General features: G+C 40.9%; 1 protein-coding gene across 1 annotated transcript in view; it reads right to left on the bottom strand.

Annotated features, from left to right (window-relative positions):
* nhsb (Nance-Horan syndrome b (congenital cataracts and dental anomalies)) overlaps positions 1–23,574 on the bottom strand; it is a gene marked incomplete at both ends in the record, with an annotated part of 44,943 nt that extends 21,369 nt beyond the window's left edge. The window contains one exon of the mRNA XM_084541144.1: positions 23,295–23,574. Within this exon, the coding sequence (XP_084397270.1) occupies positions 23,295–23,574 (280 nt within the window). The remainder of the gene's footprint in view (positions 1–23,294) is intronic.
* Between the last annotated feature and the right edge of the window lie 2,069 nt (positions 23,575–25,643).

Raw genomic sequence — 25,643 nt, 5'->3', positions numbered from 1 at the left:
CACACACACAAATTCATCCAAGCACACACACACACCATCACACAAGGTGCGGTGGCACTCGGTGGTGACACTCTCTGCTGTTTGGTAACAACTGGTGGATCTGTTCCCCACAGGATGCGTGGCTCATAAGTTTTGGGATCCTTCTTCTGCAGCCAATATTTCAACTGATGATAAAAAATTGATTAGGGAGTGAAATCACACAGTGAAACAAACAAAAAAAAAACATTTCTCCGAACTCTTGTTTGAACTCTTGTTGAACTGCAACTGTCTGTGCTGCAAGCTGGATTTTGATGTGAACAGCTGCATTATATATATAGATGGTATAAATAATCTGTATTTAGAAAAGTAACACAATATATTTTATGGCGGAGATTTGTTTTTAATCTGAATATTAATATTATACAACTCTGCGTAGCCAGGATTTTAGATATATTGGGGTCATTAGTTCAGATTCCCCCACTGCAAACTCACCCGCTATGGAAGTTTTTGACTCTTTGTACAACATTCGCCAAATTTAAACAGTCCATCCATCCATTATCTAAATAATCGCTTCTCCTGTAGAAGATTGCGGGGTGCTGGAGTCTGTCCCAGCTGAGAGAGGCGGGGTACACCCTAGATAGATCCCCAGTCCATCACAGGGCTAACACAGGCAGACAAACAACCATTCACACTCACATGCACACCTATGGCTAATTTAAATCACCAATTAAATATCATATTATAATAGTTAATAATATCAGAACTGGTCCTTTAATTAAATCAGATGCTGTTATTGACACTGCACAGCTGCACAGTGACATTTGGAGCAACTCCTCAGTGGTACAAAAAAATAATAAAAAAAGCTTGATAAAAGATAATTAAATAGATAAACGAGCACACAAACAGCATAGATGTGACGTGTCTTCATCAGCCCCCACATTTCAATAAATATCACTGGCCACGGTGTCCTCAATAGTGTCTACTTATGAGCTTTGTAACCGTCACAAGGTGCCACTAGTACTTCCAGGAGGATTCATTCCCACTGCAAGTTAACGCTACAAGCGGCTCCACTTCCTTTTGTGTGGTGCACTCATTCTGGAGCCATGGTTAGGGCAAAGGCAGAATTGCAAAGTAAAAAAAATAAATAAACCTAACTAAAATACCTTATTTCTTTGCAAGTGAAAGTCCTGCAATCCAAAACCTACTTGAGTATAAATTCAAAAAAGTCTTATCAGCAAAAAACTTGGCCGGCATGTTATGACTTACAACATGTATTGCTAACTAGTTCTTTAGGCACAAACTGTTTATAATAACTGGGTTCCTCTTGAAGCACATAAAGCGCATCTATCTATTATTATATATATTCATTAATTCATTCATTCATCTTCTGTACCTGCTTATTCCTGTTAAGGGTCGCGGGGTATATATATTTATAATTTGACTAAATCATGTGTGAAGTTGTGAGGTTGGGAAAACATGGTGCTTTATTTTATTTCTCTTTGTTCTTGGCTATAACATATAATATAAAACAGTATAACTATATCATGTACATAATTAAACGTTGCTAAAAAGCACAATGTTGCCAGCCGAGGAACAGAATTCAAAGAAGGTGTTAATGATATGTACAATAGAAGTTTGAGTTACCCTCCACCTACAGTAAAACTACTGACAGTTAGCTCTCTTTCGTGGCTCATGGGGGGAACCTTTCCTCTTTAACCGCTTTGTTGTGGAATATGAATTAGTGTACACCATGAGCTGCTGACAAATACGCAGGCTTCCCGACGCACACAAACACGCGCACACACCACAAAGCTCCTCCTCAGAGAGAGAATCATTTCTACTTCCCTGGGTTGCCACTGCTAGGTTGACCTATTTTTGTCCAGACCTCTCTCTCTCTCTCTCTCTCTCACTCTCTCTCTCTCTCTCTCGCTCTCTGTCTCCCTCTCTCCCTCTCTCCCTCTCTCTCTCTCTCTCTCTCTCCCCCTTTATGTCTCTCTCTCTCGTTCACTCACTCCAGCCCCATAATTCACCCTGCTTAATAATTCACTACAGCTTTATAAGCCCCTACTCTACTAAACAACAGATTCAGGGAGACAACAACTGTTTTTACAGATGCAGTTTTGCATAGCCACATCAATAGAATCATTGTACATATAATATCAGATGTACTGTATCTAAGGAAAGATAGAAATATATATATATGGTTTGGGAAAAGGGCAGGGCACGAAGATACAAGCATCTTGAGTTGACTTCACGTAATTCATCACATTCATCTTTTTTTCTTTTTTTTTTTTTGAGGATTACAGAATCAGCTGAGAGAACAGAGATAATTGTGGTGGTGTTGTTGTAAAACCGCAGATTATTTGCAAGTCTATGCACAGAATCGCTCGGTCTTATGTGATTGGACGGCCGGCTTGGGCAAGAACCAATAAGGGCACCAGGAGTAAGAGAGCAGGCACAGAGAGTACTCTTGCTGATGCTGGGCACACCCTGTAGCTCTGTGTGTGTGTGTGTGTGTGTGTGTGTGTGTGCACCACTGCCTATGAAATGAATGTGTACGCTAAAATTGTGAATATTAATATATATTTTTTTGGAGTACGTTTGAAAGGCAAGATATTTTCTTTCAACTAAAGATTCCAGCCTCCATTTCTATCTTTTTTTTTGAACATCTACCCTGCCCCCTTTTTAAATCTCCTCCCTGGAGTCGAGGCAGAACAAAGACAACAAGTATAATATATTCTCTGCCCATATTGTCATTGCATTATAAATAACACTTGCACCTATGTGGGTTTTTGCATAAGCTCGTGTACCTGTGCGGATCTTTAAATTCAGTGCTGTTTCAGTTGAAATGGGCAATGGGGTTAGCCAAATGGGCCTTAAAAGAAGATTTTCACTCATTTTCTTTATTAATAAGAGGCAGATTAGAATGTGGACACCACTCTTCTGTCTGTCTTTTCAGTATAGGGCTATAGACCGTTAGCTTAACTTAGCTTAAAGACTCAAAACATAGGGACGTGGGTAGCTTGGCTTTATGCAAGGGCACCAAAATCTCAAATCTAAAGCTCACTTACGGGTTTTATCTTGTTTTATTTTGTGGGTTTATGGGCGTTATGAGCCACACTATATCTCCTCTAAAACAGCAAGTAAATTCCCACACATGTTGGCAATGTGTTATTGCAACGTTACATATTTTGGGTGTTTTCTCCTGATCATAACAGGTAGCTGAAGTGAAATTAAATCACTGCAGCCACCTGAAAACAACGGTACAGTTCATAAATCAGAGCCGGGTTAGCTGTTTTCCCCCAGCTTCCTTTTTTTTTTTTTTTATGCTAAGCTAAGCTACTTAGCTGCCAGCTGTGGATTTATATTTAGCATACCGACACAGAGTAATATCGGTCTCCTCATCTAAATTTGTATTTACCATAATGCCGAGCTGTCCCTTTACGTAAAGGTGAGCGGGCTTTGTTATCCGTGAGCCTCCTCGCTTCACTTCCATGCCATATTTTCCACAATAAGAGCACAGAGCAGGGGTGCCAGCTGCGTGAGTGTGTGCGATGCTGTAGTCTGATCGATGTGACAGTGAGAGTGAGTCTCCTCGAAGAACCCCGGCCTTATTGCTCTTCTCTTACACACTGCCCCTTCACACACATGACATACTCTGTCTCTCACTGTCTCACACACACATATACACTCCACTGTACAGCGGTTACAGTGTCCTTCACTTCTATCCCCATCTGTCGCCTTCTTCCTCTCCTCTCCGTCCTTTTACCTCTTGCTTCTTTCCGTATTTATTCCTTCCACCCCTTCTTATTCTTTGTACATGTTGTACCACAGCTGCAGCTTAGATTCAGGCCAACTGTAGTTATCCCATTGTCTCTGCTCTGCATCCTCAGCTGACCAAATACGGGTGTCTACTCGGGAAACAGCATTTAAACCCTCACAACCTTTACTGAAAGAGCCCAAACTGTGGAAATACTCAAAGTAGAAATGTAGAAAAAGATGATGATTATGTTTTGATAAATCCTAGCTCATGTTTTATCAAGCGAATGTGATAATCTATGTGTACTGTATATGGGTGTAGCCCTGCGATAGACTGGCGACCTGTCCAGGGTGTACCCTGCCTCTCGCCCGATGACAGCTGGGATAGGCTGGGATAGGCCCCCCCCGCGGCCCTTCACAGGACAAGCGGTTACAGAAGATGAATGAATACATATGGGTTTGGAGATTCTTAGCTGACGTGATGAATCCATTTGTCAAAGCCATGGGATGTTGTCAAAAGTATAGCCGAGACAACTTTTCCATGTGAACTTCTTCTTAGATATTAATCGTTTTTGTTCTCTTTGGGGCCTTGGAAACATCCAGCACTTTCAAAGCGTCATTAGCAGGATTAAAAAAAGATGAGGAGAGAGCACAAGGGCTGATATTAATGTGTTTGGTCAGCCTAGAAGCCAAACCAACTTTCCACCGTCAGTTTGTTGGAAACTCATTATATTCTGGCAAAGATCTGCCAGGCCAATCAAATTGTTTGGGTAGACTTTATGCAATGAACTTAACAGTAACAGTGACATATACTGATCAGCCGCAACATTAAAACCACTGACAGGAGAAGTAAATAACATTGACCATCTTGTGACAATTCAATGTTCTGCTGGGAAACTTTTGGACTTGGCATTCATTCGTGTGGATGTGACTTAGACACGTACCACCCACCTAGACCAGACCAGGCACCCCCTCCCCATAGCACAGGCCTGACACAGGCACACGCAAAAAAATGGTTTAGGAACAACTCAAAAAACATGAAGAACAGCACAAGGTGTTGACCTGGCCTCCAAATTCACTAGATCCCAAACTGATCAAGGATGATCCACAGAGGCCCCTCCCCTCAACCCATAGGACCCAATGGCCCCCCACTAACAACATTCTGTTACCAGACACCACAGAACACCCTCAGAAGGCCCATGTCCATTCTCTGATGAGTCACAACTGTTTTGGTGGCACAAAGGAGACCTACACAATATTAGGAAGGTGGCTTTATTGTTGTGGCTGATCGGTGTATTTGCATCCACATCATCCGAGCACAGTGGAGAGTGAATTTGGCTATGAATGGTTGTAGGACTATCCAATGGCATGCAGTGTTTTTTTTGTTTTTGTTTTTTTCCAAAATGGGGTGGTTACTCTTTTAAGCTACATCCACGCTGCATTAAAAGTACATCATTTCTGAAAAAACATTAACCCCCTTTGGACATATCATGAACGTGCAATCGTTGCCTCATCCAAGTAAATTCTCAGTGAAGAAAGTTCTGAAAGGTTTTACTGTGTCATGAAAATGAGAACATGTCTGAGTTCAGATGAAAACAGAGACTGGGACGAGATAGAAGAAGATGGACGATATTTACCTCCCCGAACCACTGAATGAGTGACAGCTTTGAGGGAGTTGGAGATACAGACGCAGATTTTAAACCCCCGTTGAGAGAAATGCACTTGCATTTAATCACTTCAAGTATATTTCATTGGAGTTAAATATTGTGTGTGTGTCAGTGTATCCATAATCTTGAGGAATGAATAGAACTGAGAAAGTTCTGGAGATTTTGATCACATCACACAATCTTCCTGATCAGAATTTACATTTTTGGGATTATTTCTTATCCATGTTGGCTGTAATTATCCATGTCTGGATAATGAAACTGCCCGTCTCAGACAAACCTGTGGCAAACTCTTGAAAGGGATTCTCAAACTTAATGTGCTGTGACAGGTAGAGCCATGTTGGGATGAATGTCATGTCATGTGACTGGCCAAAACACATTACCTGAAAGGGCTGATGCTACATATAACATCCTGTTTTCAACTATGGTATAAATATAGCTGCACAGCAGGTGAGCCTAATTCACAAAAAAAAAAAAAAAAAACTAAACGGTCCATTTCTGCTTGAGAATAGTCCAATAATATCGCACAACTTTTGGTCTGAACATGTTATTCGTCACACGTTAGAAGCAGTTAAATCGTTCTGGACAACAAGGAAATTACAGTTACATGACAACTGGGCAAATTCCATCTGCTCAGGAAAAGCTACGTAACAGACTCTTGAGATCCCTTAAAGCTAGTTTCCAAGGTCACAAATTAATGTTTGATTGGTGTTTATTTACACATTAAGTACAAAGTGTGGGTCAGGAGTAGTATGAATGACTAGAGACTAAGAGAACCTATTAGTCTACATATCTTGCATATTTAAGTATAGTATTTATGTACTGATTAATTTGTTCATCCTGTGTATTCCCTGTGAAACACAGTAGTACTGAATTTCTAAACATCTTGATCCACTTCAGGACAAACCTGGCCCTGTACTTAGCATCTGATGAAAAATTTCAGTCCATAAAGATGTTTATTTCTGTCTGTCTACTTTTCTTTAATGAAGACCAGGCTGTAATCTGGACTGGAAAGCGAACCTCTTCCTCTACGTTGCACAACACAATGGAAAACTGATTAGCCCTAGATCATGGCTTTTAACCACATAAGTATGCAGACTTACAAATTTATGCAGGCACACACTCATGCAGACTCACACTGTCACGCAGTGGAACCATCTGTAAGTTGGGTGAGTCAGTGGTTGGGGCTTTACTCAGGAGAGTGAGTAGTACAAAAGGTAAAAAAACAACAACATTGTTTTTATGTTGATAATAAAAGAAAACCACATTCCTAACAAGTGCGGGGTAGTTTTGAGTGTGGAGTTGCATCAGTATACCCGATTCTGGACATCTTGGTTTTGACTGAAAGGCAGAAGGAACTACATTCACAGGCAAACAAGCACAAAGTCTATTGTGACTCTGGATTATGTACAAATCTGACATTTGAAGTTCCCAAGTTGTCCGTTTGGCATTATCTGGCATAGTTGCTGCAGTTTGGCGTTTCTAGTTTATCGTTTAAGGGCAGCAAATCTGTACGAGAGCTGGTAACAGGATTAACCTGGTTGAGTTGCTGCGTTTGATTTTTTCCTCCCACTCGCCCGTCGACTTTACATTGTCATGACGTATTGCAAAAAAAACTAATTATTCTTTGTTATGGAAAAAAAGCTTTTTTTCGATCATTATAAAGGCCCCAAAGGCAAGAACTTTTATCAGAAACTCAGAACGCCAGCGTATATGTAGGTATTTGCAGACCTGGTATGGCATTTGTGGCAGCATGAAACAAGCTAAACAATTAGCTTCTGTGTCTGTCTGATGAAAGAGGCAATACTTTGCATCACAGTCCCACAAGATTATGGTTATTTCCGTGTCTTATAATCCAGTGCCCCACTGAAGCAACTGTTTCATAAAGTCACACATTCCTAATACTTAAAATTGTGCCATATAAAAACAGTTACAAGAGTGCTTATTATATCCACAGTTATAAATTAAGGTCAACTTCATGTGTTGCAAAACCTCTAATACATGAATGCAGTAATAAGAAGCACGAACATTTGTAGTTTTAGATAAAACACCAAAGTATTTAATATTGAAATGCTTTGACTCAAACATATAAAAAGAAGAAGAAATGTCTGAAATTTATAGACTTCTGCAGAAGGCTTTCATCCAACTATATTAACAAGTTCTAAGCTCAGTGCCGCTTCCGCTACAAAAGGACACAACCTAACAAGATCACAGTTAGTAGTATCCAATCTATCTGTTTACTGCGGAGTTAAGCAAGGTATTTACTGCCTAAATCTTTTTAAGGGCTTTAAAACCACGGCCCTGGCTGCATATCACTGTAGCTTTAAGAAGAGATACTCATATACTCCATATCAGCCTCTTAGGTATTAGGTTTACTTGTGTAACGCCTGCTAAAAACGTGATCAGAATGAGCCGGATGCAACCTATTGAGAACGCTCATCCAAGCCAGCAAATAACAGAACGAGCTGCAGTCAGAGATCTGTGTCCCGCTGACGATGTGCTTTATTTCAGTACCCGTTCAAACTGTGTTTGTTTAGAGGGGATAGTTTACAGCTTTATTTGAGGGAATGCAGTAATTAAAAACTTGTGAAAGAGCTGTCGACACCCCCTGATGCTAAGGACGAAGACCTACTGTTGTGAAAGCATAACCGAAAACAACTTTTAGCCAAACTATGACTACCGCTCATCTTAGTCACATCAAACACTAACTTGAGTCCCCAGCAATGTACCTGGCAAATGTGAAGTAGTTTGGATGAGTGCGTAAAATGACCACAGATACCTCTACCTACTTGTGCAGTTCTGCCAAGACTGCTTTTTTTTTGTTTGTGAAATCATTATGAATAGCCAGGAGATAGATCCGAAACCAACAGAAGTGCTTTGGATACAGTTAAGAAAGCTTCACAATGCATTTATATGTATTTAATCAGGACTGTAAACATTTCTTAACCTAACTCGTGAGCTATAAGTGCCAAAACAAAACCATGAAAACTTAATAATACTGCATTCGCTACTAGTGTACACCAATCAGACATAACATTATGACCACCTTCCTAATATTGTGTAGGTCTCTCTTGTGCCTCCAAAACAGTTGTGACTCATCAGAGAATGGACATGGGTCTTCTGAGGGTGTCCTGTGGTGTCTGGCAACAGAATGTTGTTAGTGGGTCCCTTTGGGTCCTATGGGTTGAGGGGAGGGGCCTCTGTGGATCAGGCCTGTTCCAGTGGTGATGGCTGCTACCATCAAGGAGTGTCATTGCTATGGGGTGGGGGTGGTCTGGTCTGGTCTAGGTGGGTGGTACATATCTAAGTAACATCCACACAAATAAATGCCAGGTCCAAAAGTTTCCCAGCAGAACATTGAATTGTCATTCGAGTTGTTATTTACTGTCAGTGGTTATAATGTTATGCCTGATCTGTGTATGTACACAGACGTTTGCTATTTATTGATTAACAAAAGTGTACAAATGCATTTCATGTCATATTAATGGAAAACTTGGAAGAATTTGGTTTACATTGTAGCCGTGCTCCATTCTGAACTCAGTATTGAGCAGCTGCAAAGAGAATTTAATAATATAATCCTGATATCGAATGGTGGCACTTTTTACATAATCTGCATTTTAATAATCCTGAAGTTTAAAAACCCTTCCTTTAGTCATCAGCGTGTCTTTATCAGCATGTATGATGGGTAGAGGCTGTAATAAATCAGTGAGGCTTAATGGCTTTCACTTGGATTCACCTCATCCGTGCATTTGATGAAACGAGAAAGTGATCCTGACGGCCTATAGACTCACCTGTAATGTGATATAAATAATGAGCACGCTGTTCACCGCACTTATTCATCTATTAATCTGAGATTACAGTACCGAAGCAAAACGTAGGAAACGTCTGCAATGAACCGCTCGGTCGTTGGGTCTGAACATCGCTGGCAACTGTGTGAGACAGGAGAAGCACTGGACTTGAATGAAAAAGACGGGGTTATATGTAGCAGGCTTCGTCTCATTAGGAACGACCTGCTTTTAGGCAACGGCTCTGACTGTACTGTAATGAGCAGTTAAAAAGAGGAGAAAATGTATAATGCATTATCTCCCCTTTTATCCTGAGGATGAGAGGAGGGCCAGTTTCTGTGGGACATCCAAGTGTTGGTCATGGATTTGTGCATCTCTGTGTTTGTCTGGTGTGTGTATGCATATAGATGTTTTTTTATATAATAATTTTTTATTTATCTGTGTACTGTACAAAGATGAAAACAGACTTTCTCTTGTGAACTTACCTTGTGAAATAGTTGACCCCAGACAGCAGAAAAGAAAGGACTTCTAACTTCTAACTTAGTTACCTTACCTAACCCAGACTCGGTTCTTGTTTTCCTGGTACACAAATATATTTAAATTCAACTCTCACAACCTCAGTAGCGTGCGTGGCACAGGCGTCAAACTGCCAAAGCTACATTAACAAGCGTAAGCCGTTTACAGCATGTGATAATGAGCGAGGCGATTGTGTGAGATCAGTGCTATCAGGGCTGTGACCGCGCTGCAGCGATAAACATCAGATGGTGTAAATGCGCGGCACAAAGGTTCAGCTGGGGCACTATCATCCTCAGGATCACTGCTTCTGATCCACTGCAAACCATATGGCTCCCCGCCACTTTAACATGCATGGATTAAGTGCGTGCTTTGTCCGTTCACAAACACACAAGCGCGTAGGAAGATACGGTTATCATCAAATGTCAGAAAATAACATTAGACACAATATGTCTTAATAAAGGCCATCATTGCCTTTATCATGTGAGGCTGGCAAAGAAGACACGGCTTTTTGTGTCATGCATCATCAGTGCTATGTTGTTGTATGTAATGTGCAGCTGAGCAACGTTGACCGTCCCTATACTTTTAGTTTGGGTGGAGGCGTTAGTTCATTGGTATATAGTCTGTAACTTCTATTGGAGGAAACACACAAAATGCATCTAGGTAGCTTTTATTACCCAATCAAATATCAAACTCTACTCACTGTGAATGAAAAAATAAAATATATTTACTCTGTTATGTCATGCACAAAAATAATTTGGGGTTATGCTGGTTAAAGGAATATTTAAGTCTGTAAGAAAGCAGAACGTCAACAGAATCTCTCTCTCATGGCAACCTCTTCTCTTTATGCAGTTAATGCAACAGTGTCACTGATGTCATAATATTGTAGTTTATATATGCTGTTCCATTTATATTATCATATTAATCATCGTTTCATTTGATTTCAACCATTTTGCTTTGTTGAACACTTCACATTGCAGACTGTGCATTTTCTGCACAAGTTGTTCTTATTAGATTTAGAGTTCTGCAATTTTAGATCCAACTTTATTGTTTGGTTTGTGGTTCAGTCCGCATCAACGGGGTGAACCACGGTAGATTTTGCAGTGGCAGCGTGGAGGGGGGTGACTCCAGGACGCTGGAATTCACTGTTAAGCCTTCTCGAGGTGTCGTGGGACCTAACTTAACGAAACATCGGTGAAGGGAGGTGCCCACTTGAAAACCCCAATGACATGCTGCATACTGCTGGTGACTAGGCCAGGTATATGATGTCTTCATGTTGGTTGGTAGCGATATTTCTTTGTTTGGTTAGCTGCTGAGCGGGCCATACAAGCCAGCAGCATTAGGTTAGCTTATATTTCACAAGGTTTGAATTTATCCTCTGCTGCTCTGTGGGCCTACAAGCCAGCAGCATTTACTTAGTTCATTTAGATTGTAGGTTAATCGTCATATCACATGACCGTATGTTTGTTAGGGTTTCTCAGTTGGACAGGGCCTCTAAATGTGTTTTGCCTGGGATCTTGGCACAAGGGATTGTAACATCTAATCCTGTGCATTAATGAATGTCATTACACATGTTGCACAAGTACGTATGTACAGATATACATACGGTAAATTTAAACTAAAACAGGCTGTGTTCTGACAGCTGGGATAGGCTCCAGCAGACCCCCGCGACCCTTAACAGGAATAAGTGGGTACAGAAGATGAATGTATGAATGAATGAACAGGCTGTGTTCCAGTGTACCGGTGACTACTGACTAATCAGGATATGTACAGATATTGCAGCAGGTTATTTGCAGTACAGAACTTTGGTTAATAGAAATTATTGTAATTACAGCAGGATATGTAAAAACTATGATTAATAGAAACTATATTGCAAAAGGATATATAAAAAGTATGGTTAACGACTATATCAGTGGCAGTAAACTGGCAGTAGTGCAAGGGTAATAGGAGGAGGTTCAGGACCTTATGTGTCTTTGTACATTTCTAGTAAACATGTATTTTTGGTTATATCATTACATGCCAACTAGAGGACAGCTTCCTCCAAACATCATTAAAAGATACCTTTTTTTTTTTAGAAAATATAAAATTAAATAATAGTAATAATAAATTGCTGTGTGGTTATTCCCATTTTAATTTTAATGGACACTAATGATAATAAAGTCTAATAGCATATTTGGTTACGTGCTTGAATGGAAAACAGTGATACATTTAAAAACTTTTACCAAAAACATTCTTAGTGTGTTATTATTAATCATACATGATTCTGTAGGTGAGTCAGAGGAGCTCCGACTGGTGAAGACGTCCTCAGTTGTTAAATATTAACTGATTAAGCACCGATACAAGGGCAAATAATAGGGATTGTGACTTTAATATGTTAGGCTATTAATCTGCTATCACATTTCATCTGTGGGGACTTGGCCTCAGTGGAGTAATCTGCTGGATAAGACTCAATCACACACACACACACACACACCAAACACACACACTGCCGAGGAGTCCCCAGTAAGTCACACAATTGGTTAATTGTAATTTCTTGCTACTGTAATTATTCGACTGTGTGGTGATAATTACTAGATCATAGAACGGGAGCAGAATCTGTCTGGATACTGTAATTATTTTTCCTGTGTTGTATCAGGAGTATTATTACTGCAAGTTACCGGATTACGACTCGTTTTTCCTTCACCTCCCATTTTCAGCTTCAACGGTAGTCGGTCTGACCGTTAGTTTGTTAATCCCTGTGGTCCAAACTGATAACAGCTGTTGAATGGATGGCCGTGAGATTTGTCGCATTCAGGATTCCTCTTGCTGACTTTGGAGATTGTGTGACTTTTCTTCTGATAGGCTCCTACGTCAATTTGACGCCGGAGCTACAGCGGAGCAGGCCGCAAGAGCTGTGATTGGTCCGCTTGGTAGAAGCGTGTTTCCGCTTTAGTATTTCCGGCTGCTTCTCCATCTCCGCAATTTTCAAATTGATTGTTTTGGCTCAATAAAGATGGAACACATCGAGGAAAGGTTTAACTGAGAAGGTACAAACATTTGTATGACTCAGTCGTCATTGTTGAAAGTGAAGCAGGAAGTGAAAACAAAAATTTACTCGACTAGCAAAAAAGACACAGCGCCAACTAGTGTTTGGGTGGTGTTTTTACAGAGCGAGCCAGACTGACGAGCGCACAAGTATAAATTTTAAAGTATAAACGGCTTGCACTGGCGTTGGCTACGTGCGTAGGTTATGCGTCTATGTCCCGTAGTACCCTAAAAGAGCCTTAACACTATCGCCAGACATACATCAGGGGTTTTGAGTGACTTTTTGAAGCTACTAGATAGATCGGTTTAGTCAATAATGTTCACCTAAAATACTTGCAAATAAATAACTCAGCTGTACTTAGTTTTTAAGATAAGATGGTGAAAAAGAATCTTTTTTTTTTTCCTCCCCTCGTCCTCTCCTCTCCTCTGTAACAGCTGTGATTGCCTGCAGCGTTTAGCTAACGCTTCTCTGGCCTGTCATCCAGAGGTGCATTAGCACACTCATCGAGCAGACCACAGTACATACAACATGCGTAGACACCATTGGGCTTAAAGTGATACGTTTCAGTGTACCTTTTTTTGTGGCTCAGGTATGAAACTAAATTGAGTTACCAATAATAGGTTCCGAAAAGAAATGGAGAGCCTGTTTGAGAGGGAAAATAGGTTGTAGTGTGTGTGAGTGGATGGATGCGTTTGTATGTGATACAGAAGAAGATGGTAGACTTTGGTAGGCTCTCTGATACAATCGATAGTGACAGATATATGGCTAATTAGTGCTGCTCTGACTCGGCTGTCCTCACCTCTCACCAGCCCGCTGTGAAATTGGATTAATTTCCCCTCGCCCTAATGCACTGCATCATCTGTGGAATTCGACCAATAGTTGCTTTCATGAGCACATATTTGTTGCCGTTTTGGAAATTAGTATATTTTTTAGTTTAATCTATGAAGTGTCCTCAACATAAGGTTGCTGAAAACTTTCTTGCAGTGCGCTCTCTGTCTTGCACGCACATGCCTGCACGAGATGGTGAGCGTGTTGGCTTCTTCAAGGCAGGGGCTGCTAGTAGTCCAATTAAGTTGGCTCGTCTTTACGGCGCGCTAAGGTTCTTACAAAGACAATCTGTTTCTAAGGAACTCCTTAAGAGCAGCTGAGTCTTTAAAACAAGCAGCAGACAACCTCTCCTAAGCTTTTTCTGACTCCATCTGTTTCTTATCTGGTGCTGATCTTAAGTCCGTCCAGAAGCTCTTCCTTTGAAAATCATCTCAACCGTCCACGCTTTGCCCCCTTAATCCTCAATTGATATCATAATCTCTGTTGTCCATAAACACATGGTCACAACGTTATTGATATAATTAGCTTTCCTCCTATTTCTTTCGTCGTGCTAATACCCAGCTACAACAACTGACAACTGGCTATAGGGTAGTATTAATAGCCCTGCTGAGCCAAAAGAGGACAACCCATGTGCCCAAAACATGTAGGTGTAATTTCCAGTACACAGGAATTTAACTAATCTCACGTAAAGAAACTGAGATAAACAGGATTAAGGAGTGACTTGGTTTGACTATTCTCATCAAAATATTCTTGTATTTAGTGCACACTCATCATTTTCCCCACATATTATTATTTTCTCCAGACTCTTCTTCTTCCATCTCCCTTTTTTTTTTTTTTTTATCTCCGTCTGTTGTAACATGACTGCTCTGCCAACAGCACCCCTACGACGTACGACAACACCCATCTGTGAGAGCCTCAGCATGGGATTTTCTTGTGATGCTGAGAGGAAATCGCTAAGGGAGCGAGGGAAAGGAGGATACAGAAAAAAAGACAATAAAAGAGAAAGTGCGTCTACCGATCTGCTAAAAAAAGATTATCCATACCGAAATACAGTAAAACAGTCTCAATTCAAACAGGATGTAGGTGCATTTTATACAGAATATATGTTTTAAAGATAACTTGAAGCTTAATGTTGCAACCGGCAACAAACTGTGTGTACAGATAGTTATGCACCGATCAGGCATAACATTATGACCACCTGTCTGTTATTGTGTAGGTCTCCCTTGTGCCTCCAAAACAGCTGAGACTCATCAGAGAATGGACATGTGTTAGTGGAGGGGTCTTTGGGTCCTATGGGTTGAGGGGAGGGGCCTCTGTATATCATCCCACAGATACTTGATCAGTTTGGGATCTAGTGAATTTGGAGGTCAGGTCAACACCTTGTGCTGATCTTCATGTTTTTTTAGTTGTTCCTGAACTGTTTTTGTGTGTGTGTGCCTGCATCAGGCTGCATCCTGCTGGAGATGGCTGCTGCCATCAAGGAGTGTCATTGCTATGGGGTGGGGGTGCCTGGTCTGGTCTAGGTGGGTGCTACATGTCTAAGTAACATCCACATGAATGAATGCCAGGTCCAAAGGTTTCACAGCAGAACATTGTATTGTCACAAGATAGTCAGTGTTATTTACTGCTAGTGGTCATAGTGTTGTGCCTGATCGGTGTATCTGTAATAGAGAACTCATTAGCTGTCAGTATTATTTTATCATTTGAACCTCATAAAAAACAATTCTTTCACTTTTTAATTTTAAACAATAAATCAGTGGGTATCTCCAGTATTTAATGTCCATGATTAAATATAAGGATCTTTATTAATAAATGTAATGCTTCATGTTACATAGATAAAAGTAATAAATATGAGCAAAATAGAGGAATAATAAATAAATAAAAGAATGAATGAAGTAAAATTAATAAATGAACCAACAGCATTTGAGACCCGGAAACAGGGAATATTTGCTATGTTTAATTCATTAAATTAATTGATGGTTGGTTAATCAGTTCTAAATACGTGCGCAAAGAATAATGTAAATTTCCATGGATATTTGTTAACCCATGGATTACTTTGTCGATTAACTGGTTGGTTTATAAAATGGTAGCAAATGCCAGTTGGTAGCAAGTTCCCGGAGCTCAGTGTCTTAAGATGTCCTGTTGTTTCAAGCCTACAGTCCAAATGCCAAAGAAGTCGTGTTTACAGTGATATAAGACTATTTAAATGGCTCTCTGTGTTTGTAATTGAAGACAATTATTGCATAAATAATCTTGCTTATACTTCACACAAAAAAACCTGATGCTCGTGGAATCACATCACTGTACACTGTACTGTATGTAGGAGTCACTAGATTACAGAGAGGTCCGCTCAGTGTGCAGAAACACACTTATACAAACGGAGAGTGACTGCTGACTATGTGACTTCTATTTTTTTGTTTTTGGTCCCTGGCCATCTGTCAAAGATTTTGGGTGAATGGTGATGATGATGAGGTCTCCAGACAGAGATGACAGCAGATCAGGACCGTTCAGTTTAGCATGGCACAGGAGGCTGACACACATTTATGCATGGACAGTCCTGCTGGATACACACACACACACACAGGCACATGCACACAGCATCAAGTTCTGTTAGAAAAGTACAGTATCTGCACATGCTCTTGTAACCACAAAACACATCACTATCTCAGCATGTGGACATGTTGCTTATCATAATCATGCAGTTAAAGTGTTACATTTCAAGTTTCGCAGTGGTACATCTCATTTGCTCATTTGCGCTCATTTGCGCACTGCATACATGTTATAAAGCGAATGTTAAAGGAGTACTGTGACTTTTTGCACTTTTTCGCTTTATTCCAGAGATTTGGATAAATTATTAATTCAATTCTCATGTATCCTGTTAAATACAAGGCTGTGAGATAATTAGCTTAGTCTGGCAACGAGATCGGAAAATGTTGGCCTGTCTCTAGGAAGGTATAGTTTGACAAATTTCTAAAAACCTCAACAAACTAGAATACAGTCCAATTTGTTTTACGTTTAAAATTTGTTAAAGCAAAGGCTTGTGACAATAGTATAATGTTTTAGCTCATCTGCCATGATGTAAAATAAAATGCCTAACTGCACCCCTTCTGATAAGAAACGTTTTTACAAACTCTGCAAAGTTCGTTGTAGCTTGGGTCATGTTTTCACCTTTTGTCCTTTTATATTAGTAGTCCAGTATTTGTAGGACTCAAGAAGGCCTTAGTAGGTGTAATAGTTTAATCTGAGCTTCATACAGCCGGATATTCTCCCACTGATTATTTGAGCCAAACAGCGAGTCTGCAGTAAATTTTATTAAATTTTGGCATTACTGCTCAGCTACACCAAAAAACAGATGAGGAATTGCCTGCAGAAAGCCAGCATGCCAACGATCTTGTTTCAATAATTTTGATTAAATTTTTGTTGCTAGCTTGTGGACAGCTCTCACGCAAATATAAGCTTCACGAAAACACACACCTCAGGTTTGTCTGTTTGTTCCAAAAGCCCAGTCTCATTCCCTATGAACAAGCAACTACGTTGAAGTGCTCTTTAAGTCAGATCAATATATTTTAAAGGTGCTTCCATGCATTTAATCCATTATTCAGTTGGACCTGCATTAAGCATTATTTATCAATGAATGATACATATGATGAAATATCAGCATTTGCTTTGATCTATGCTTCATACAGACAATATTCTCCAATTGATTACTTGAGACAAATAACCTAGTCTGCAGTAATTTTATTAATTTTTGGCGTATCTGCTCAGCCACACCAAAAACAGATGAGCCTGTCGGCTAACTGTTGTGCCGTACAGACATACAAGTTCTGGTTGCATGTTTTTTCCATTGCGGGCTGCAGCCAAAACAGAGGTCCGGGCACTAAAAACAGAATTTTAAATGACAACATGAGAGACGAGAAGACAAGAGTGGTAGAGTTCAATGGTTTGCGGCCGTGAGCGTTGTGCATGGGCGTGTGCATGTATGATCGTGTGATTGTTGGTGTGAGATTGCCAGTGTTTACCTGCTGATATAGGGGAGGGGCCGATCTGAAAGCGTGTCAGCCGAGTGTGTGTTTGTGTGTTACTGTATATGAGGCAGTGGAATCGCTTCTGCCAAAATTAGCATAGAGGTAATTGGGCCATGAGAACAGAAAATGTGCAGTGATGATTTTACTCTCCATGACATAAGAGACCGCGAGGAGCTAAATAAAATACATTGCGTGTGTGTTTGTGTGTCAGGCGGAGCTGCAGCTGGGTGCTCTGTTGGTCTTGTGCGCGTTGCAATAACACGGAATGCCATCGCATCCCTTTCTCGTGCCTTCTCCACATGTCATGCCCACATGTTTCTGTGGCTGCATGAGTGGACATATGCAGACCATATGTTTCGATGTACTTGTGGTAGTTTGTGAGTATCTCTTTTTATATTTCCAACTAAATATGAGACGATTCAAAATCAAAATGTAATAAATCTACTATTAATGTGTGAATAATGTTTGCAAGACTTTAGTTTTTGGTCAAACATCTGCTAAACTGATATATTCTTATTGCTAATTAGTAAATGTTAGCATGCCAATTCACTAAATTAAAGTGGTGCACATGCTAAAACCATGTTGTTAACATGTCATTTCAGCTGATCTTAGCGTTTAGCTTCACTTTTAGCGTCAAATTTAGAGTGTGAAGTGTTGTTTTAATATGTGCAGATAGCAGTTACTTTTTCCCGCTCTTTCTTTGCTGATTTTATTTAGCGTTTGGCATCGTTTTATTTTCCCCCTGTCAATTCCTATCAGAAGTCCTTCCCTGTATTACCACGGCCTCCCTTTGTCTTTCGCCCTGTTATCAAATTCTCTCCTCTCCTCTCCTCTCCTCTCAGGCTTGTAAGTGTCTGGGTGGAAATCAAAGTGCATTAAACATTAAATATGCTGTCAAGAAGCAGAATTCTCTCCATGCTGCCGACGATGGGGAAAGTAGGGCAGTGAGGGAAGAGGTATAGATTGAGAGGAGAACGCGGAGGAGAAGGAGGAGGAGAATGGACACAGATATGCAAAGATGGAGGACGGAAAGGAAAAAGACGGTATGTGGGGGCAGAGAGAAAAAAGAAAAAAAATGGCTTTGCTAAGAGACACAAGAGCACATTATTTATCACTTATATTGGATTCTGAAAACATCTGAATTGACGCTCTTGGTGTGAGTTGTGTGTGTGTGTGCGTGGTTAGGTGCGAGACAGACAAGATGTGCATCCCAACCTGCCTTGTGTGGTAGAAACTAGATCCCTGCACCACACTGAACAGATTAAGCCTGTTGGCCAGTACGAAGGTGGTAAATATGTCTCTGTCTGAGATTTTGTGTCTGTGAAAGACAGAAAAAAAACCCCCATCTATTTACTTCCAAACCACTGAGAATCTCACTGTACTCTTGCCTCTCATTTTCTTTCTATTCTTCTTTCTTCCTATTTTGTTTGAAACAACACTGATGCTAGCTGTACTACTTAAAAAAAAATTAATAGTATAAAACGTAAGACCGGCAAAAGAGAGAGCCTGACTCAGCTGAAAGGTTACAGCAGGCCTCCCTCTCTGTCCTGTTACTATGCAGACTAGCGGAGCAGTCCCCCGCTGCCACAGGCCATACTCTCTCAAATTCAAATTCAAAGTCAAATTTGCTCTAATGGCATACCAGGAAGAAACTAGTATTTCCAGAGCAGAATGGTAAATTTGCCACAGACCAACACGTTCATAAGTGTGTGTGTTCAATTCCTGCAGTGTATGGATTAGTACCGATTCTGCTCCCGAACCCAAAACCCGTCACCCTCCCTGCTGCGGGTGTTACAGACTTTTATTGTAAGTAATTAACTGTAGCCTGTCATTTATGCAACAACATTTAAAGTGTGCACCTTCCATGGGTGACTTTCGAGCATTTGCACATTATTCCACGTTTTATGGCTGCCGGCCACCAACATAGTCAATATTACGCTTAAAATGTGCTTTTTAATTTATTTAACTGTACTTGCGTATGTGTATCTGGATGTTTTGTTTTTTTCTTGGCGTATTTAGGAGTAGTTACATGTTTCTTTATCAGTTTCTTCATCAATAGCGGTAATGATATTAGAGCCAAGCTTTTTGTTTGTGCTGCTGCAAAAGGGAAACGATTAGACCCGAAAGACTGGAACCATATAGTATTTTTACAGACTGTTATGTCAGAATAAAAGTTAGCCACGTAAGGTCAAGAAGCTGCTTAGCTGGATGATAATTCTGTGCCAATTCGTGAGATCTACGTATGAGCGACCCCTCTCCCATTACACATAGGCATTTGATTCATTGTTAATACAAAACATATCAATTGGTGATGTTAGACTATCTATCTATCTATCTATCTATCTATCTATCTATCTTTATCTTATGTATTCTCCATTCATATAAAGGGTTGTGTTTGTTAATATTACTGTGATATATCAATTGCTGTACAGAACTTTTCTTGCTGCTTGCGGCATATTTCACATTCTAGACTCTGGTTTTACCCTCATATCTGTTGATGTGTGTTGTGTGAGTGGCTGCACAACAGATCAGAGAGTCTGTATTTCAGTTGGCGGCAACTCCTCGTTTACTACTTTCATAGACACCGGACAAGGTGGAGAGAAACTTCTCTGTGATTTTCTCGCTGGACTCGCTGGCTTTGCATCACCCGCTCATATGCCGAGAACTCCATATCAAAGTTTGTAGGATCAGACATTTACAGTGATGTATGTAGTCGTATTCATTGAACAAGACACATGAGAGTGGCACAGCTTTTCATATTTATATATATAGTCCTAAAGAATACTTACACAACACGTCCACCGATCAACTAGTTGATCAAAACCAAGACAAATGTTCTCAGCCCTTAGCCCTGGTCACATATAACTCAAACTCAAAGATGAGGAATACTTACTCCCCCTCCGACATCCTGACTCACACTCTACAGTGAAAATGATCATCAGCTGTGACCGTAAAGATATGCACGCATGTCATTTGGCTCAGTTGTGGGATAGGGGTCCCACACTGCATGACTGGCTTAGCGCTCAAATCTACAGAGGCGGCGTAGCGTGAGCGGCGCTTTATCAGAGCAGCAGAAGCTTCAGTCCTCCGTCAGCGTTGAGGAGCAGCACTGAGAGTTGTAAGCCACCTGAGTTTTGGCAGCACTCAGAGCCCAACACACAATCACGGTAGTTACGTGCATAAAACCTTTGAAAAAACATTTATTAGTATCTTTGTTGTAGGGAGATAGCAGGCAGAGAGCATCAAACAAGCTAAGGGTTGTCCTTTATGAGACTTTTTATAACAGCTACCGCCATGTGTTCATTGATAGCAACTAGTGCTAACAGATGACTACTAGTACAGGCTGCCTGAACATGTTCTGATTCCCACACAACGCAGGGTTTCCCCATGAACGTGACAGACACGGCCAGTCGTAACACCATCTGAATACTGCCAACTGCCATGTTCAGGATCAATCCAAGTTAGCACCATATTGACTGCCTTGAATCTTGATACCCACCATAATCAGATGGGGGGTGGGGGGAGTAACTCTGTTGTCCTTGACACTGAATCTCTATCTGTGTGTAAACAGAGATATTGAGGACCTCCGGGGATTTTGCTGTCATTTGAGACCAAGAAGGGAGATAATAGTCCCATTGATAGATGAGTAAAAATAGCAAAAGTTTGTTGGGCAACGTTTGTTGGCCATTTTTACTACACAGAACCCAAGCTCTCCCACACGCTCGATCAAATATGTGTTTTCTCCTAAATTAAATATCAAAATATAAACGATGGATAAAGATCCCAGACGTTGCTGGTCAGTTGAGTGAAATACCACCACAGATTTAAAATTGTGTGATGGACAAAATAGGATGTCAACAGAAACATATAGCTGCTTTGCTGAGCTTTGAACAGTGCTGGTGTTTATGAGACATCTGGAATTTTTATGATATAGCTTGACTGTGTTTTCTGCATGGTCTTAAGCTTTTTGGTTTGTCACATGATTTGCTGTAAGACTATTTTGACTTTAATCTGCGACGCCCGCGATTGCACTTCATAAGAGGTGATTTTAACACCTCGGATCATTTATTTTGAAGAATATTAAAGGGACCAGACCACATTTCACAAAAGAAAAGTCTTGATTTATCTCATGCACTCACTCACTAAGACATTCTTTGATTTAAGATTTGCAAAACTTAAAAAAGCATCCAAATAAGTGATGCTTATTTGGTACGTCTACTACAGTCCACTCAACTGATCAATATTACAGGGTTTTCTGAGCTCAACAAGTGTAGCAGACAGACAGGTTTCTGGGTTTAGTTCATAGCGAGAGCCGGGTTTACTGTCTGCATGTCTGCGTGCATCGCGGAGATACTCTTAGGTTGTTGTACAGTAGAAAGACTTGAATGAAAATTCAAATGTCTGTCACACAATTTAAATGAAAAAAAAAAAAAAAAGTCGCTTTCAACATCAGAGCCTCATTCGTGGAGATCTAAGGCGAACAAGAGTAAACAGAGGAATACAGTGGGACTGTTTCATGTAATAAAGACATGGCCGCCTCACCGATACATAAGCTGTGTGAGCGGGTTACATCTGAAGAGAGTTGTTCGTGAGCCTACAGCAGCTTCAGGCCCCAAAATACTCTTTGATTGTTCCCAGATAATGATAACCCGGAGCAGCGGTGTGTCCTATTTGCACAGAACCGGACGAAGATCCCTGAACGGATGGTCCTAAATCTAAAGACTTACACCGAGGGGACTGCAGAGAACATAAATAATATGTAGCTGCTGTTGCTACAGGACGCTGTGTTACAATGAATTGCTGAGTCTTCCACTGCTGCCAGTCAGGCTTTTTTTTTTTTTTTTATGTGATCTATCCACAGCACCAGTACACTGCAACTATTGCAGGCCTGAATCATATCATGATCGGGTCATATTTACCCTGCAACATGGACATCTGGATTCATTATTGATGCTGTGTTGGTGCCGCTGCATGTCGAAAGGGTGGGTTTGGCGCACGGGGAGTCGCCTGCAAACCTCATCCCTCTCTCCCTCTCTCTCTCTCTCTCTCACACACACACACACTCACACACACCTGAAATCCATTTTAACACACATCGACCCTGAACTTCATACATCGACACCCTGTGGAAAATATGTGGCCCTATGTGGACGACAAATAATAATAATAAAAAAAAAAAAACACAGCCTGAAACATGCTTCAGGTGTGCGCTACCCGCAGTAACGAGACTGCGATGCTGAGCCAATGCAGCGGCAACACACGCCCCTCCGCTCCGCTTCGCGCTGCCTGCCCGTGAGCACACACACGCACACACACACACACACACACACAGACTCCCCTCCTCGTCGACGGACACACACACACACACATACACGCGCAAACGCACACATCTGAGTCTGGAGCAAATAAACGAGCAGTCAACACATCCGGCGCTGTGAAAATGCATCTCGATGAGCAAATGTGCAAACCACTCGTGTGACACATTTCAATAGGGGGGATGAGAGCGCGGCCGCGTCTACGGCGGGCGTGCGTGCAGCTGGGTAAAAATAATTTTGAGGTGGGCGCCCTTCGAAGCATGAAGGCACACATGTGTGTGAATGAATAAAATCACACACCTCTCAGGTTTAAATCATACGATGAATTATTATTATTATTATTATTATTATTATTATTATTTTAATATTGGGGATGTACACACTTGTGGTGGTCTACTTACGCACTGCCTCCTTTTTGGGGTCTAGGGCACTGGCAGTCTGCTGTATCTGGCCTATTTTGTTCTGGAGGACCCAGACCCGCTGGTTGGTGTTAATGATGTCGTTTTCCAGCTCCTGAAATAAGGAGCAGGCGTGCCGGGCCAGGTCGGAGAGCTGTCGCAAGGTCCGGGAAAGAACCACATTACTGATGGCACACAGGTCCTCGAAAAGCAGACCTTCATCGTTGGGGATCTGGTGCCTGCACAGAAGCTGCGGCTCCACAATCCTTTTGGCGAATGGCATTTTGCACGCCAAAAATAACTGGGGTTGTAAGCCAAGTGTAAATTCCCACTGCCTAGGAGAAAAAGGTAAAAGGGGGAAACAGACAACATCCAAATATATAAATCCACGAGAAGTCCGATGCGTTTCGGGCCGACCGCGCGTTATCCCCGGGCGTCAATCCAAAGTTCCCAGATTCTCCTTGAGATCCTCCATCCTGCTGCTGGTTTCTGGGGATCACTCACTCTCCCGCTCACACACGCACACACATGCACACACATGCAGGACACAGCGAAGCCCAGGTCAGTGGTGTGAGGATGCGTGTTGAGTCTGCGATCATGGGTTTGCCTCCGTGCAGCGTCAAAACAGCCAGAATGAAACGGAAATGCCTGTTGGACCTTTCACAATAAGAAAGAGCGTCGAGAAGAGTTATTAAAACACGGAAAGAATGGAGGAGGATGTGCGTAATTTAGTAAATCTACAAAGCATAGGCGTGGACAAAAACATACAACACCAACAAAGAATATCTTTAAACGGCCTGGCATTAAATGCACACGTATTGTTTTGTAACCGAGCTGCACTCTTTATTGTTTTATTTTTTAGGCATGTTCTTGCTTTTCCGGTCGTACTGTGGGTATCTTTCTGGGAATTGACGCAGCCTGGCTCTGTGGCCTGAAGAATGTGCAGGTTGAGAGGATGGGAGAGAAGACTGAGATAAAACCCGGAGACGTGGATGTGTGTGGGAAGGGAACGGCCATGAAAATCAATCATCAGGACACAGTGACAGGAGGAGACGTTTATAACAAGATAGTTTGGTCGGACTCTGACCACAGGGTGCACTCCTTATAGACAATTTATATTATCAATAATAATAATTTATTAATTTTATGAAACCTTGTGTTTAGTATGACCGGCAGAGGTTTTAGTCTGGGCACAAAAGGGAACTAAACTTCACTCCGATAAGTTCAGACAGTCAATAATGAAATTAGAGATGGTATTAATTATTTATATGTGGAGTTTTGTAAAATTGTCATTCATAAGTGGTTTAAGCAACATTTAGACCCAAATAATTGTTAACTTTCCGCGCCTGCCTCTAACTGACGATCTGTGGCAAACACAAGAAATATTGTGTGTATGTGTTCCTGCAGCTCATCGTGTAAAACTGTTAATATTTCACTAATTTCATATTATAGCAAATATTTCTGGCAGTTTTGTCACATTCATCAAAGGTTCAAGCACGGTTTGTTAGAAAAAAGAGAAAGGGTTGTACATTCAAGAGAGGTCACCACCAGAATAAAAGTTTTATTTAGCAAATATAATACAAGATTCTGCATTATTTTACACGAACAGCAGTGAAATTGATGAAGATGATAAAGGAAAAAAGTGAATAATGAACTAGTTTTTATCTTTCTATGGATTCATACTGCAGGTGTAATTGTTGTAGTAAACCGCAATTCCTTCGATTCGTCTGAAAGTAGAAACAAAGCTTTGATTTATGACACTATCTATCTATCTATCTATCTGCTCATTGGACTGATATCTGATATTGCAGTGAACAGATGTATTTCCCAAAGTTTTAAGAAAACAAAGTTATATTTAGTTACCTGCATGTCACACACTCAAAAAGTACACAATGAACATCAATTAAAATAAAATGGTGAATACAGATGTAAGATCACTTTGTTTCTGACCCAAATGCTGAATGAATCCATGAATGTAGACCATGTCGATGTACTGATGAAAGGTTAAAGCAATGCAATACAAAATAAAATTCAATACAACATAATACATAAAGCAGTAAAACACTGACGCTCTAAATTGCCAAACTGTACACATCTCGGAAAAGTTCACCTGCAGCAGGAGCCTATACTGTAACTAAACGATGTCCAGTTGTTTGTTTTTTTTTTGCTGAATGTGAGTTTCCAGGATACTAAGCCTGGCTGTTGTCTGTTTCATTCACAGTGATTAGCCTGTAGCCTCTGGGCTCAGTCTGTATATAGACATGTCTGCAGTAAACTTGCTGTTGCAGCAAATTTGAGGCAGTGCAGATTGACAGTAACCTGTCACGGGCCTCATTCTGAGCTGACAAGGAG

This window comes from Chelon labrosus (assembly GCF_963514085.1).
Source record: "Chelon labrosus genome assembly, chromosome: 3".
NCBI lineage: Eukaryota > Metazoa > Chordata > Actinopteri > Mugiliformes > Mugilidae > Chelon > Chelon labrosus.
The sequence above is the reverse complement of the archived record's forward strand: the minus strand, read 5'-3'. Positions and strand labels throughout refer to the sequence as shown.